The sequence below is a fragment of the Thunnus thynnus genome, chromosome 7 (assembly GCF_963924715.1).
Source record: "Thunnus thynnus chromosome 7, fThuThy2.1, whole genome shotgun sequence".
Classification (NCBI taxonomy): Eukaryota; Metazoa; Chordata; class Actinopteri; order Scombriformes; family Scombridae; genus Thunnus; species Thunnus thynnus.
In genome coordinates, this window is record NC_089523.1 from 25698612 (window position 1) to 25715270 (window position 16659).

General features: G+C 40.0%; 1 protein-coding gene across 5 annotated transcripts in view; it reads left to right on the top strand.

Annotated features, from left to right (window-relative positions):
- LOC137186322 (protein furry homolog) overlaps positions 1–16291 on the top strand; it is a 54601-nt gene extending 38310 nt beyond the window's left edge. For 4 of the 5 annotated variants that reach the window (XM_067595163.1, XM_067595162.1, XM_067595164.1 and 1 more), the window contains exons 37-61: positions 953–1103; positions 1443–1546; positions 1928–2113; positions 3030–3228; positions 3677–3798; positions 3912–4099; positions 4749–4843; positions 4936–5516; positions 5826–5923; positions 6007–6177; positions 6294–6434; positions 6972–7151; positions 7971–8135; positions 8398–8472; positions 8584–8754; positions 10106–10306; positions 10971–11114; positions 11929–12092; positions 12191–12401; positions 12767–12916; positions 13010–13108; positions 13211–13294; positions 14356–14466; positions 14559–14764; positions 14858–16291. In XM_067595163.1, coding sequence (XP_067451264.1) covers positions 953–1103; positions 1443–1546; positions 1928–2113; positions 3030–3228; positions 3677–3798; positions 3912–4099; positions 4749–4843; positions 4936–5516; positions 5826–5923; positions 6007–6177; positions 6294–6434; positions 6972–7151; positions 7971–8135; positions 8398–8472; positions 8584–8754; positions 10106–10306; positions 10971–11114; positions 11929–12092; positions 12191–12401; positions 12767–12916; positions 13010–13108; positions 13211–13294; positions 14356–14466; positions 14559–14764; positions 14858–15116 — 4256 coding nt within the window. In that variant the 3' untranslated portion in view covers positions 15117–16291. Of the gene's footprint in view, positions 1–952; positions 1104–1442; positions 1547–1927; positions 2114–3029; positions 3229–3676; positions 3799–3911; positions 4100–4748; positions 4844–4935; positions 5517–5825; positions 5924–6006; positions 6178–6293; positions 6435–6971; positions 7152–7970; positions 8136–8397; positions 8473–8583; positions 8755–8911; positions 9700–10105; positions 10307–10970; positions 11115–11928; positions 12093–12190; positions 12402–12766; positions 12917–13009; positions 13109–13210; positions 13295–14355; positions 14467–14558; positions 14765–14857 lie in introns of those variants that run through there. The other variant, XM_067595167.1, reaches the window with a different exon arrangement.
- Positions 16292–16659: the final 368 nt, after the last annotated feature.

A 16659-nucleotide genomic window follows, 5' to 3' on the forward strand; every position in this document is an offset into this window, starting at 1 on the left:
CGTCTGTCTGTCTGTCCCATTCTCGTGAACACGATATCTCAGGAACTCCTTGAGGGAATCTCTTCAAATTTGGCACAAACATCCACTTAGACTCAAGCGTGAACAGATTAGATTTTGGTGGTCCAAAGTCAAGGTCACTGTGACCTCACTAAACACGTTTTTGGCCATAACTCAAGAATTCATACGCTAATTATGACAAAGTTTCATAGAAATGTCTAAAAGGATACAATGATGAATTGAGGACATTTTATATCCAAGAGGTCAAAGGTCAACTTCACTGTGACATCACAATGTTCTGCAAAAACATTTTTCTGGCCATTATTCGGCGCCATAACTCCGCATTTCACATTTGGTCAGATACTGAATTGGTGACACTATTCTTGGGTTCCCACCTTGAAACTGTGGTGATTGTAGAGATCTTCAGTGCTGCCGGGTTGAAGATGTGCGTGAAGTGTCCACGTTTTAGAATTTGTAGCATCTTTGCATTTTGCTTTCCCAAAGTATTTGTATGAGTCTACCCTCTTCACTTCCTCCCCCTGGATGGCAACTAGGACAGGGGGCTTTCTGTTCCTCTGGTAGTCCACCACAAGCTCTTTGGTTTTGGTGATATTGAGCTTCAGGTGATTATCATAGCACCATGTGACAAAGTTCTCTATCAGTCCTCTGTATTCCCCTGTAAAAATAGTCTCTAAGTGACGACAGCATGTTTCTCACTGGAAATTATTCACGCAAATCATGTCAATATAGTGATAACTTCCATTTTGCCAAAAATACACTTAATACCTCATTAAATTCCTTCAGTCTTCACCAGAAATATTATATGAGTCTAGACAGACATGAATGTAAACTGCAACTTGAGTGGCTGACAAGGCGGTATTTCTAGTTTTGTTGTAATTTGTCGTGTATGTGGCGGGCTACATTACAGCAGTACAATTTTCTGTTAATCTTTTAGGTGAACCTCTTCCTCCCTACGCTGATTGGCTGATGGTCGTGGTTGAGACCAACCAGCCTCATCCTCTGCCCATGCCTCTAAATGGAGGATGTTGGGCTCCACTGGTGGACTTTTTGCCAGAGACCATCATTCCCAGAGGACCACTGCACAGGTTAGACTATTACAGTAATACAAAATTGCAAATTGTACTTTTTGACTACTTGAGATTGAGACATTTACTTTGAGGTCTTCCATCAAACTGATTGTGCATCCTATAATCACCTGCCAAAGTTAATTTTTAAGCACTATTTAATCACTTAAAAATAGCTGTAGCTAAAGGCAGCACTATACCACTTTTCTGTGGTGATGCAGTGCATAACAAGGTCATCCTTTTGTGGTATGGATTTGATTTGTGGTTTAGACCTGTTTTTTACTGCAGTATCCGAAATGTGCATCGTGTGACTCATATAATGTAGAAGCTTTACAGTGTGTGCCGTGTTTTTTGTTACAGGTGTAATATAGCAGTGATCTTCATGACAGAGATGGTAGTGGACCACAGTGTGAGAGAGGATTGGGCCATGCACCTCCCTTTACTGCTACACGCCCTATTTTTGGGTAAGTTCATGCTGTAGTCAGTCATCTAAGTAAAACCTATATATGTAATTTCAATAATATACACATATTTTGTGTAACACAGGGACAATAGATGAATGCAGATGATGAAAATACAAATTTGTCAAGTATAATGAGTCCAAAAAGATGCATCACTGTTGTATTTTTAAGTGCAAAGACTTGAGTAATTTGGTTAAAGTTGCTCTTCTTGTAGATTTTTTTCATCCTGTTCCAAACGGCTCATTTTGCATCGTTACATTTTTTGGGTGGACTCTGAGCACAAGGCTGTGAAACTGGAAAGGGAACATCAACAAATGACATCTCATCATCAAACAACAAGTTGCTGAAACAGACTGACTGGTTTGATTGTGTTTCTGTCTTCAGGCATGGATCACTACCGTCCTGAGGTGTTTGAGCACAGCAAACGTCTCCTCCTCCACCTGCTCATCACATTATCCTGTAACAACAACTTCCAGGCCATCGCCTCAGTCCTTCTGCAGACACGAGAAATAAATGGCACCAAGACCCTCACATGCAAACCAAGCCTTCAGCCAGAGTATTCACCTACAGGTACATTCAAAGGCCTTTATTAATACTCATCTGTGTGCATACATTCAACTTGAAAAAATATTATATATACAGTGTATATGACATAAAACTTAACAGAAAGGTTAAGGTAGACCAGGGTCTAGTTGTCAGAGCAGCTTGGCATTTGACACATTGCTCTTCTCTCTGGCTAATATGAGCTTGAACATCAGGAGGGAATGGCTTACATTCCCGTCAGAGGATAGATAAGTTTCTTATCTGGGGAGAAAATATTTGGACACTGTGCCAAAAGCAATATTGAGCACAGAGGACATCAAAGGTCTTGATTAAAGCATTCCATGCTGCTATTTTTATCCTCTTGCCCCAATTGGGGCCATCTGCTACGGCTTGGATAGGCTGGTTTGTTTCCCCTCCTCCCCCTGCTGAAAATTTGTTTTGCAAATGTCTAGACATTTTGAAATGCCCAGAATATTCTTTGTGCATTTGACCAATTAAATGCAAGTTGTATACTAAAAATAGGGATTTCTCTTTTGTGAATAATACATCATGATAACATTGCCATTAAGATCCAAAGATAACATCCCATTTTCCTCTTAGTCATTGTAACTTCACTCCCATTTCTGTTATATCTCTATGTAAATGTATAATATCTTGCAGAAATAGTCTGTTTGTAAATTAACAACAGGGAGATTCCATTTGTAGCAGATTATTAGTTTAACATGACAGTTCCACCACATTAAATAAATCAGTAGACAAGGCTAATTAGATTCAAATTCCAAACATGTTAAAACACAGGTCATGCTGCTCACTACATGATCTCTACTTACATAACTCCTGCCATCTCCATCTGAACGTTGCAGTTAGGGAAATTAAATCAGACATCCAAATGAACCACTGTAACCTGTTTCTGATCACACACCTGTTCCTCTGTTGTGCTCAGGAGGTTTTGACTTCCTGCGGGAGTGCCAGGCGTCTCCTGTGCCAGACTCTGGTCTGAGTTCCTCTTCTACATCATCCAGTCTGAGCCTGGGGGGCAGCAGCAACAACCTCCCTGAGATCTCACAGGAGATGGAGGAGCTTGTGGCCTCCAATAAAATGGATGAGAAGACTAACAAGCTCATAGAGTTTTTAACCACAAGGTACTGATGTTAATATGTTGTTACCCTGGTAGTGAGAATAATTACTGGCAAGTGCAGTACTGAAGTTAAGCTATGAGAATGACGTTTTAGATAAATAAACACATTATCCACCAAAAACATTTTACATATACAGTCAGAAATATCATTATGACTCACTGATATACTTTCTCATACTTCTTGATGTAGATTACCACCTAGTGGTGCTGTATGCATAGTGCATCATTAATTTTACACATTGTAAATTCGAAATATAACTGTCATCTTGCAAACTGTTGTGAATTGTTTAGATTTTATTTTAAATTATTTTTGCCAGTTTAGGTACAGATATTTAATAGGCTAAACTGAAGCAAGGTAACTCCAGAATTTGGGCTTGGTTTCCCGCTTCTAACATGACAGACATGTCACATTACTATGTGTTGTTAGTGACTAAAATACTATTGTTTTATAGAGCGTATGGACCACTCTGGTGCCATGAAGACATTTCACCAAAGAATCAAATTTCAAAAAGCACTGGGCAGCTGACAAACTTCCTGCGACACGTGGTATCTGTGTTCAAAGAATCCAAGTCAGGTAAACCAATATATACCCACCCTTCATTATTAGAAATTTTCACTGCAAAACACTACCTTTGCTTAGCAATAGTTTAGTTTTCATTTACTCACTCCCCTCTCTTTCCGTGTTAGATTTCCACCTGGAGCAGCAGCTCAGTGACGTGGCGCTGCAGACGGCCTTGTGTAGTTCATCGCGTCACTACGCTGGCCGCTCCTTCCAGGTGTTTCGAGGCCTCCGCCAGCCCATCTCTTCCCACGGTGTGTCCGACCTGCTGTCGAGGCTGGTGGAAGTAGTTGGAGAACATGGAGAAGAAGTGCAGGTTAGTGCTGTGTGTGTGTATATATTCATGATGTGTGTAAGCATGTGGATGTGAGTATGAGAGCACCATGCATTACTAAACTCTGGTGCTTATGGATAATCCAGGTAGAAGTTTCTTCTTTTTCTTCTTTATTGCTGTCACTGCCCATCAGCTCAATAATTTATAATAGGACTCAGATCAGTAAACGAAAACTGTTGCCAACACTGAGGAACTGTCTGAACTGAAAACCTGCAGCCTCAGTCTCAGTATGTATTGGTTTATATTTTATCTTCTGGGGTTTTTTTAAGCAAATAGCACATGGATGCAGTGCTGTTAAGTAAATGGCTTGGATACTCCAGATGTTTGACCCTCTTACCAGCTCATGAACACTGCATTATATCCAATAATCATCTAATGGCAGAAATCCTACATCATCATCTAATCTGTCCATCAAATGCTATCCAAACCCATCTGTTACTTTTTAAAAGTAACAGACAAATAAACAATACACAACCTCTCTCTAAATTCATCAGATTTTTTAGTTTTAACAACAAATTAAGCCTGAGAAGCTCTACATTTTTTGCCAGTTATTAAATACTGTTATCATTAAATTCAGGATAAAATAAATTACTCCACAGAACTGCAGCTGTCTCTTGTTTCTTTCTTGCAGGGCTACGTAATGGAAGTATTACTTACACTGGAATCTGTGGTGGATAACTTGGCTGAATGTCTCAAGAACAATGACCTCATGGCTATCTTGACAAGGTTTGTATCTTCTCTACATATTGTTTTGTTTAAGGATTTTTTTTGTTGTTAAAACATCTAGTAACTTTAACAATTTGCTTGTTTAATCCCAGAGCATCATCTCCAGATTTCCTCACCAGTTTCAAGCTGATGTCCAACAGGAAAAGCACAGGACAGCTCAACCTCAGAAGGGAAGAGAGGAGCCGACATCAGAGAAGCTCCTCTGTCCCCAAGAAGTTTGGGGAGGCGGACAGGTGGTCCGATCCACCTCGCAGTGCCACACTGGACCGTATCCAAGCCTGTGAGCAGCAGGCTTTGTTAGCCAAAACCCGCAGCACATCCTCATCTAAAGACAACATCACCGACCCAACCAACATCAACCATCCCAGCAACCTGCTAGCCACCATCTTCTGGGTGGCGGTGTCACTGATGGAGTCAGACTTTGAGTTTGAGTATCAGATGTCTTTGAGACTGTTGAATAAGCTGCTGAGCCACTTGTCGCTGGACAAACAGGAGAACAGGGAGAAGCTGGAGAAACTGCAGAGCCAGCTGAAATGGAGCAGCTTCACTGGGCTCCAGCAGCTGCTGCTGAAAGGCTTCACCTCCGTGTCCACAACTGACCTCACACTTCAGCTCTTCTGGCAACTCACACCTGTGTCACGAGTGCCTGTAGTGGACACTTCACAAGCTAAAGGTACAATGTAGGGCTACATAGGTAGACAGGTCTAAAACTGATAATAATGAATGCTGATATTTTTTAGATTTTATGTTGCTGTTAACCAATACACTATATTGTGCCAATATTGTTACATTTTACAATTTTCATGGCAAAGCACCTAAAAATTCAGAACCACCATCAGCCCGGCTCATAAAATAGCTCTTATCCTGGATCCACATAACACGACGTACATGGCAGTGAGCATTCTACAAAGTGATTTTTCAAAGGGAATATTTTCATGTGAAACATAAAATATTGAATTAATATGTCTGTTTCGTCCATCAGGATTTCCTTTGAATGTTCTCTGCCTGCTCCCACATCTCGTGCAGAACTTTGATGGCCCCACGCACTTCTGTCAAGATGTTGCTGAGAGGATAGCCCAGGTTTGGCTCTATTAACATATGTCTGTACTCATTTTTTTGGCAGATAACGTTATGTGTTTAGCTGATATACTTCTTGTGTGTAGGTTTGCCTTGAGGAGAAGAACGCCAAGCTCTCCAACCTCGCTCATGTCATGACTCTGTATAAAACACACTCCTACACACGAGACTGCTTCTCCTGGGTAAATGTAGTGTGTCGATATCTTCACGAAGCCTTCTCGGATATCACTCTCAGCCTGGTCACTTACATGGCAGAGGTTTGTGCAGCCATGCTATCAGCTGATCATATATTTGCTTTGCACAGTCATGTTGGTGTCCAGTAATATCTTAGTTTCTCAAGTGTTGCTAAATAAATGTAATTATTTTGTAACAGCTGTTGGAGAAGGGTCTCCCCACTATGCAGCAGACCCTTTTACAAATCATCTACAGCCTCCTGAGTCACATGGACCTGAGTGGAATTCAAGCCAAACCCTTCAACATGGAGGTGCTCAAGACAATTGAGAAATTTGTCCAGGTGAGTTAAAATGGGAGTGTTCTACTTTACATAATTAATTTGATCATGCAGTGACTGTTTTCCCTGTCCCAATATTGATTCATAGTTAATGGCAGTCAATGTTTATAAGATATGTCTATGATCTGAGATATATATGCCTGGAAAGTAAAAACATTTGCATCACCCAGATCTGATGTGATCAGTGGAAATTGTTAGGCATTAGGGTCTGAGTAAGAGTCTTGTATTGCCTGTTCCTTTTGAAAATGTTCACAGGGGAAAAAAAGCTGTCTTGTGTTCAGCGCAGTAAATTTGTAGACACACCCAAACTATAAACAGTCTGCTGCAAGCAGGGCCTCTGCTTATTCTCCTACTGAATCCATTTTCCTTTCGCTTCCCCACTGTAGGGCATCTGCCAGAACACCTCTGTCTCTAAAAATAGAACTACATTAAAACACACAAAAGGACTTTTGTGGTCGTCTCTTTCTAAACATGTGGTTGTGTTGGTTTTTGTCTGCGTGTATGGGTGAATTGCTGTGTGTATGTCTGCACTGTGTATAGACTGTCCATTGGAGGGAAGCACTAAATATTCTGAAGCTGGTGGTTTCTCGATCGGCCAGTTTGGTGCAGCCTTCATCCCCACAAAGTGACCTCTTCTATGAGGACATCAGTCGTGTTTGGGACCGGTCCTCCAAGGCCTTGCCTGGGAAAACACTGGATTTCCACTTTGACATATCTGAGGTTAGAGACTATTTCTTTGACTTTCTTTTTTACTATGACATTACTTGTGCAAAAGTAACTTTTTTTCAAGAATCTTGTGTAAAAGTTCTTTGTTTTAGCATGTTGAAAGCTTAATGCTAGTATGTTTGCCCCTGTATTTTTTCCTGTATTTTCTAGGGTGTGGTGCTTGTTGAGGTTATGTGGAATCTTTTTGAGCTTTTTGGAAAGGAAACATTTCTTCCCTTTCCTTAATGTTGATATTTCTTTTTGACCCAACCCCTTGAGATTAGCTTGAGAGCTGGAAAGGTAAACACAATTAGCCAAGCAGTGCAGTGCATGAAAGTGATGTCAAAGATACAGAGGGGTGTGCGTGTGGGAACTGAACAGGGAGCTATTTGTGTAGTTCATGAATGGCAGGAAATGATGTCAGCTCTTTGCTGCCGTCTTTTGTAAGTGAATCAGTGAGCTCTAGTGAATAGCCAACAGTGTGTGTATTTAACATTGAGACACACTGGACAAACCACTGATATTTCTTAAAATACCAAGATATTTTTAGACTGAGGGAAGAAGCAGAAGAAATGTAGGTCTTGTTTTCCTCAAATCCTTCACACTTTCAATTTGTGAAATGGAACAGAAACTGTGAACTTTGATAACAAATCAATGCCAAGTTACCAGATACCATCATCCTGGAACTGTCAAAGTACAGAAGGAGAAGGAACTGCCATGAAGCCTGTGTTATGGATCGGCTAAGGAGAAAGGGACTTCTCTTCTTCAAACTTTCCCTGACTCATCAAGGTTTTCTGTCTGCACATATCAATTTGTTTGTGTCCATGCTGTTAGACACCAGTGATTGGTCGGCGTTATGATGACCTGCAGGGCTCTCCAGGCCAAGATGGGAAAAGCAGAACCACAACAGTGACCCGCAGCACCTCCTCTACCTCCTCCGGATCCACCTCCAACAACGTCCTGGTGCCAGTCAGCTGGAAGAGGCCTCAGTCCTCACAGGTAAACACTTCTTAAATTTCCTTGCGAGGGGTGAAAATATGAAACAGTTACAATTTGATCAATATGAGGACATCTAGTCTGTGTATTAAATCACTTCTTCGTGTCTTGTGTCTCGTAATGACGAGCAATTGAGTTTGCTTTTGACACATTCAAACTACGATGTGGTTCAAGTGAGATTGCATTTTTTCATGATTGCAATAATTCAATATATGACATCCAAATTGAATTAAAAATATTTCCATTTTCTCTTTCCCTCTTGCAGAAAAGAACACGAGAGAAACTGGTGAATGTGTTATCTTTGTGTGGACAAGAAGTGGGGCTAACAAAGAATCCTTCGGTAAGATACACTACATTTTAGCAGTGCATTGAATTTCAACCCTTCAGTATCATGCATTCAAGAACAGCCAGTAAGCCCTTTTAATTATTGTCGTTTTTTTTCTCTGTGTAGGTGATATTCTCCAGTTGTGGAGAGCTGGACCTCATGGAGCATCAGCCTAGCCTGGTGTCCTCCGACGATGGGACCCGGGACCCCGACAACATGGATGACACCACCTCAGAGCAGCAGTTCAGAGTCTTCAGGGACTTTGACTTCCTGGATGTAGAGCTTGAAGATGGAGAGGTGAGTTCACGGTTTTAAAATACTGGTAAAGCAAGACAGACAGACATTAGCACGCAGATGTATATTTCAGCAAAGAGCAATCTTAAAACTGTTTTGGTTCTACCTGCTCTGTGTAATGGGGTTTCTTTTTTCTGTTTTTTCTGTGTGCGCTATCTAGGAGCTACAGGTAAGTTTAGTCATGCTACAATTCTTCTTGCTGTGTTCTTTAAATGAGTGTTTGCTTGTATACTGTAGATTATTTTGTAAACTTCTACCCCGATGGCAAGGGGTAGCACATGAATGCGTATGCAATGTAATATACAGTAAAGATTCTGCAGTGTTCATGTAGAGTTAGAGAGATATTCACTCAGTTTGATGCATTAGGAACACAGTATGTATAACGTATTTTTGACATCACGTTGGACTAATTGTTTCCAGTGATAGGCATGTATACATGAAACATCCCTTCTAGGATTAGGATTAGGCTTTATTCTGATGATATACACATTGTTGTTCACATTGTTAAAGCAGTAATATTGTTGTTTATTTAACTGGTTAAATTTAGCATCCCTTATAATGAATAAGGGTATCACTTTTAGTACTCAGTGTATCTAAAGATAGAAAATTTTGTACCCTGGAACATAGTGTCCTCTTTTTTTCCTTGTGCTGCAAAAAAATCACACTGACAGAAAACTAAAACAACTGCCGTGGTCAACAAAAGTGCACCACAGACAGTTTGATAGTTTCATGTGTGAGGAAAAATTTCTGACCACATTTAACTGTTTTTTTGATTGAAGTATGGTTTACTTTTAAAGGAAGCAAAAATATTTTAATGCTTTACCTAAGCAGGCAAATGTCAAAGCTTTTGCTTTCCATCAGTGGTAGGTATCAAGCTAATCACCACAGGAAATCTCCCTTGTTTGATCTGTTGATGTGGAGCTTCGGGGGAATGTGGAAGTTGGCCGACATCTCCAGAGTCATGTCCAGATGAAAAGTCACTCTGCATCTTAAACAGTTAGACTAAAGGGATGAAAACCTGTAAATATTTAAAGTCTGACTATATCAGGGTATTCTCAAACCTAAACTTTTCTGCCAGCTTCACCAGCATCTTGGCCACTTTGATCAAGTATTTGAAGAAACTTTCCATGTGAGGATACACTGAAGTGTTCATGACACTACGTCAAGCTCCAGTATTCCTTCCATTTGTTGCTATGAGAAAAAACTCACCCAGAGACTTCCCCTCTTTGAACGTGCACTGCATGGTTGTGTGAATGTGTGTATACAGTATATGTGTGTGCATGTGTTTGTGTTTGAGAGGAGGTCATGCTGTGCTTCTTGGTGCTTGATAACTAAAGGCTGGTCTCTATTACAGGGAGAGACCATGGATAACTTTAACTGGGGTGTGCGTAGACGCTCCATGGACAGTCTGGACCGGAGTGACCTGCAGGCCCTGGAGGAGAGCCAGCTGTCCATCAGCATGCCCAGCCTCAGCAAGATCACCCATGAAGACTCAGACGAGTCGTCTGAGGAGGATTCACTCACTGCCAGCCAGATACTCTCCCACTCACAGCTTGTAAGTTCATCTTTGTTTATATGCTGGTTAATTTAAGTTATAACGCAAGGAAAACCTAGTGAAACCTTCCAGTCTTTTCCTTTATACTAAAACTTCTGTTAGAAATGAAGAACTTAGCTGTTGTAGAGAGCAGAAAATTAGCCTTATTTTAGTCCTAACAAGAAATGTTACAAACTCTTTCCACCTTGGACACTGCATAAGCTTTCCTCTTGTGCCACCCTGAGGTTGCTTTAATTGTTGCACAATGCGCACAAAATATCTCATATTGTACTGTAATCAAAGATTCTGTGTTCAAGGGCCATTAGCGAGACTTTAAACTTTGGCATCATCTATTGCATCATCCTTCTGGTATTCCATGACTAAAGATCATCATACAGTAGAAGCAGAGTTTTGTGGAAACTGTAGTAGCAGATGCCAAGCCGATGTGTCCACGCAGCTGTCACACCACTCCTCTCTTGTTCCTGATTTGTCTACCACTCTACCACTGTCAGTGCTTACAGGCAGCTCAGGAATGTTGGAGATTTCACAGTGTTACAGTCAGTTTCAATCCAGTGTCTTCGGTTGTTGTTTCTTTCGATTTTCCAAAAAAAGCTTTAATCTTTGTTGAAAAATGGCACATGTACTATTTAGAGAAGATCACACGTTTGACTTTGTCTCTTTGCAGATTGTCAGCCTCTCTCCAACAGCAGAGATCAATAGTATGGACTCTCCCTCCGCCTTTTGTAATACAACTTCAGCTGATTCAACTCCGCTGAACACCAAAAATCCTAGCTTCGAGGCCCAACTGCCAGAGGACTCGAAGCAGCGGGTGAATAAGGGCTTCAGAGTGTCTGAGATACTGGGAACTACTAATTCCTATCGCAATTCTATACTTGAGTTTTTTACTAATTTTGCCAAATAGGAGCTATTCTCTTGCAACCTCTTTTGTGAAATGTGTTGGATGTTTTATGTGCTTTGGGTTCAGTCTATGTTAAATATTATTTTGTGGCGCTGTGACTTTTCTACATTTCCTCTCTTCAAAATAGAGCATGAGTCAGTCATTTCTAGACACTTCAGTAATTGCATGCTAAAAAGGAATGAACTAAAAACTGCAAGCAGGCAAATCATAACGCTTTGGAGTAGTTTGTGCCTTACTTAATTGTGGCAGAGATTGTCCTGGGATTTTAGGGGGTCATAGTCAGCAATAGTAAAAAGGTCTTTTTTCTTTCTGTGTCTGTCCGTTTAAGGCAATGTGTATACCTATTTCTTCTGTGTGGGTGGCTCTAAGCAACAACTAAAAACTCTTGGCATGTGGGAAGTCAAGAAAGGTTTACACATTGCCTGTCCCAAAAGTGTGCAGGGCCACAATGCTGGCCAATTTAAATTATTTTATGATCTATTTAATTGGCACAATTTACGCACACTAAATTTACCAAATAAAAGAAAACAGCACAAGGAGTGTCCATAGGGTCCCAAGGCAAGGTTAGTGTATCCAAATTATCTGTTTAATAATTAATTATAACAGAGGGAACTAATTTCAGTTAATAATAACCTTTACTGCATGCTGCATCACTATTTGTTCATGACTTTAGTTATTTTTGCCAAATGTTGAGAAGGCATGTGTCTCGCTTGCTTTCTCTCAGAATGAGTCTTCACAAGAAGACGAAGATACAAATGTCCATGAAGACGACGTGTCTCTCTGCATCAATGAACTTCCCTCTGAATTTCACTGTGGTGACAGTTTGACCCTGGACATGGTTCAAGGTGATTACAAAGGAGAACTGGACCTTGACAGCTGCTTACCCAGGTACATGCTCACAACTTTTCTCACAGCCAGGTAGCTGAAAAAGATAACATGACTCAATAAGTAAATTAAGTTGCATTAATTTAATTTTGTCTGCTCAGTCTTGCCGAGGAGGAGAGGGACGACACGCTCGACGTGTCCCGTGCTTCCCCGCCACCATCACCCTTCTTCTCCGCCATCCTCGCAGCTTTCCAGCCGACAGTTTGCGATGATGCAGAAGAGGCTTGGCGAACTCACATCAACCAGCTTGTGTCTGACTCAGATGGAGCCTGTGTAGTCTACACTTTCCATGTGTTTTCTTCATTATTTCAGGTATTATACCATTACCTTGTAGCCACGCTACACATAAATTCTATTAACAGTGTGCCTTTTCAAACCCAATAATTAAACTGAAAGGGTAACAGGATTAGTTATTTAAGTGATTAACCTTTGGAAAAAGAGGCTTCCTTTCAGAAGAGGTCTGATTAATTACAAAGAAGTCACTCTGTAGCCGCCTTCAGCTTGAAAATCTTCCAAGATTCATCAGCTAGATGTTGTCTACTACTACTACTACTACTGACCAAATGTGACAGGGGAGAATTTCAGGAAAAAATTGAAGTAATGACTGAATTTAAGTACTTTAAATGATGTAGGAGTGACTCACACAGTATCACAGCCAGCCTGTTCTTGCTTTGCAGAGTATCCAGACCAAATTTTGTTCCCTGACTTGTGATGCTGTGAGTTACCTCGGTGATGGCCTTAGAGGATTAGGTTCAAAGTTTTTGAGGTCTTCTCAAATGCTGACATCATGCTCAGAGTGTCCAACACTATTTATTGACGCAGACACAGTGAGTTACCCAACATTTTTCAGTTTGTAATACTTTTTTAACAGTATGACATATTAGTGGCAGTTTAACAAATTGAAAACTTTCTTTTCACAGATTATGTCTTGTGGACTCCTGGAAAAAATGAAATTCAGTGTGTTGGAACTTCAAGAGTATCTTGATACTTACAACAACAGAAAGGATGCAGTTCTCACCGTAAGGAGATCAAACATTGTGCCTTAAAGTCTGAATGGCACCTGTTTTTTTGTTTGTTGTTAGTGAGTTATAGTGATTATGTCTCTTCTCTTTTACTCACAGTGGTTGAGCAACTGTAAGGCCACCTTTCCCAGGAGTCCTGGGGGCACCGTGATAACATGTCAACCAGCAGAGCATGAGGAAAAGGTAAAATGTTAATTTGTTTGGAATTTGAGCATTAACACTGACATGCTGTCACTCAAAGGATAATGTGGAATGCTGGATGATATTTTGTAGGGCTTAGCTAATGCATTCAGACAGTGTGTGCAGAAACACAAAAAGGCTGTATTTTTGTCACATTTTTGTTACAAAAATGACTGAAAGTACTAAAGATTCAATTTAAACTGATCTTTCACACTGTATCTTTTGCATTGCGATTACTCTGTGATACTGTAGCTCTGTGAGTGTTACCTCTAATTTCCTAACACTATGTCAAGTTTCTGACAACCTTGAGTTGCCGCACGTCACTTTGATTATCTCATTCAATTGTCCATTGTGATCATTTTTGGCTCTGCTGGGCATGGGATCAAATTCTCTTAAGTTGCATTTAATCTATCAGTAAACAATTACACTCACTTGATATTGAAAGGACAGGAAAAAGGAAACGTTTGTTGTTAAAACCTGGCAATTAAAAGAAAGTAGGATGTGATAATATAGGTTGTCAAGAGACTCCCATTAAAGTGAGTGCATTTGTGCTAATGAACAGGCAAAATTGTTAATTTGCTTGCTTTTTTTCACTCAGCATTTTGATTAAAACATGGTGAATACTATCCCTTCTTTAAGTTCTAATTTACACACTTGCATCAACCCTCACTCTTCTTCCTCTGTGCATGTCAATAAAATGGCCTCTGTTAATACCTCTCACCTATTTTAAAATGAAAAATAAGGAACTGCATGCCCTTCCTTTGATTCTCTGTTTTCCTTACTTCTTTTCTGTCCTGTAACATGCTTGCTTTGTAGCAAATGGAATCTCTGGCTGTAAGTTGGATGAGGCTTGTTTCTCTTTGTTGTTTTGAATTGTCTTTAAATAGCTGCTGCAGGTTTGACATCTATTTAGAAGTTGTTGCACAGTAGTTGTATGTGAGCTTATTATCCACCTAAAAGCAGAACACTAAAAACATGTAATAAAGTATAGTAAAACCTAGCAAGAGAAAACTAGCAATGAAAAGAAATGTGCTAATTTTAACCATTTTTTTCTCTCTTTTCAGCAACTGGAGCTCTGTCAAAGACTCTACAAACTCCACTTTCAGCTGTTGCTGCTTTTTCAGTCCTACTGTAAACTGATTGAACAGGTCCATGCAATAAGCTCTATTCCCGAGGTGAGTACACCATCCTTTTGTCTTTGTTCCATCATACCCACTGTCTAATCCATGTCCCTGTTTAATAATATTAATCCCTCTCAACCTTTTAGCTGACAAATATGTCCAGAGAGCTCAATGAGTTGAAGACCAACCTGAGAGTAGCAGCAGCCTCAGTGACAAATGATGAGATTTCTGCCCCTGAGAGCTTCTGCTCTGAGCCCACCTTCAGCTCCTCTGAGGCCGCTGTGCAAGCCATTCTCGAGGGTTTGAAGAACAACGAGTTTGCGACAGCTGTCCGCCATATTCGTGAGTGCAGGTGAGAAAAGCGAAAGGCTTGTTTCATTGTTTATTTGGATTGTATGCTGTCAACTGTTGCCCTCAGTCAAACAATACCTGATTTTAATTGCAGAACAATGTGGCCTAATGACATCTTTGGAAGCCAATCTGAAGATGAGGTCCAGACCTTGCTGAACATCTACTTCAGACATCAAACCTTGGGTCAGACAGGAACTTTTGCTCTGGTGGGCTCAAAGCAGGACCTGACAGAAATCTCTGTCAAGTTAATGGAACTTAACGGAGAGATTCGGGACATGATCCGGCGAGCCCAGGGCTACCGAGCCATCACAGCTTTCCTCCCAGACTCCAGGCTTTCAGGCTCAACTCTTTGATGGAAGACTGGCAGTGTGTGACACCCGTCCCTGCTCAATACCTTGTCCTAAGCCTAGCCTCTGGTCCTGTCTGGGGTTGCTGCTATCATCTCAGTGGTTTACAAGCTCTCACCCGGGAATAACAAAGCCTCCCTTTCTCGTCTTGCTCAGAGTACATCAGAATGTCATAAAATATGATCTTCAGACGTGCAGCAATACTGTTGTTTTTTAGAGAGATCAGAGAAGTTGCTATTGCAAAGAAACGTAGGCTTTTATTGCACTAATAATAGATGTCACAAAGCGACCACTTGCTACTGAGGTCAACAACTTTCACATTTAACAAATGACATACCAAAGCTAAATGATTCAGTTATGTTGTTTTAATTGTCAAGGGAAAATGTGCAATCCTTCACGGAAGTGGAAGACTTTTACTGTATCCTCCTGAAAGAATGTATTTGAATATCATAGCATTGGAAAACAAACATTGTTAGTACAGAAAAAGGGAGGCTTCATTATTTGGTTAAAGTAGTGGGTCCTTTTGTGTGTGTGTGTGTCTGTGTTTGTGTGCGCGTGTGTGTGTGTGTGTGTGTTGTATGTGAGTTCGAGTGTGTGATTTAAACCTGACGACCATCATACTGTAGATGGAATTATGGATACTGATTTATATAAATTGTTCACATTTAACTACTTTGACATGCTGCAAATCTACTGTAATGTCTCCCAAACCTACATTCATTGTTGCTGTGTGGGTTATCTGTTACTTAAAACATCTTACTGTATCTTTTGACTGTGCAGCTTTTAGCAAATAGACAAATTATTTATATTATTTTCAAGAGAAAAACATGCTTTTATCAGACTAAACAAATATTTTGTTTCATCTGTTAAATCTGCCAAGCTTGCAAATTCTATGTATTATAAACTGTAGTAATAATGTTTATGAACAAACAAATATTTTAAATGAATAATTGTACATAGTCCAATGGGGGCTTTACTCAGACTCATAAGATTGTATTTTTATGAACTTACGATTTGAGTTGCATCTAGAGAGAAAGAGATAGCTACATATTTGTAAAGCTTCCCAGAAGAACTGTTGGTGTAGCCTCTCGCCTTGTAAATACTACTGCCTTTGCAATGTACTGTACTTTGGTGTTCTGTACACTTATGTAACAATACAAATAAAACTTACATTTGTTAAATATGGCTTCATTGTATGATTTGTGCAAATTATTTTTATTTAATTTTCTTTTGGAGAAGGAATCTTCAGGTAGTATGAGGTATACTGTAGCTTCATAAAGTTGCATTTTAATTGAGGTTTGTCTGATGTAATTTAATCTACCAATATACCAACACATGTTGGCATGGAGAAAAATTAAGTTGCAGATACACTTGCTAGAAATGCATTAAACAAAAATGATGATATTTTAGAAATTTGTTTTGGGAGATCAGAAGCAAAATCACTAATTCATCAGGGAATAATGACATTTTGGCAGGAAACCTGAAATAACAACACTAAGAGTAGAGATAATAACAAAATTCAGAAGTCTGTCAGAGTGAGAAGTAATCG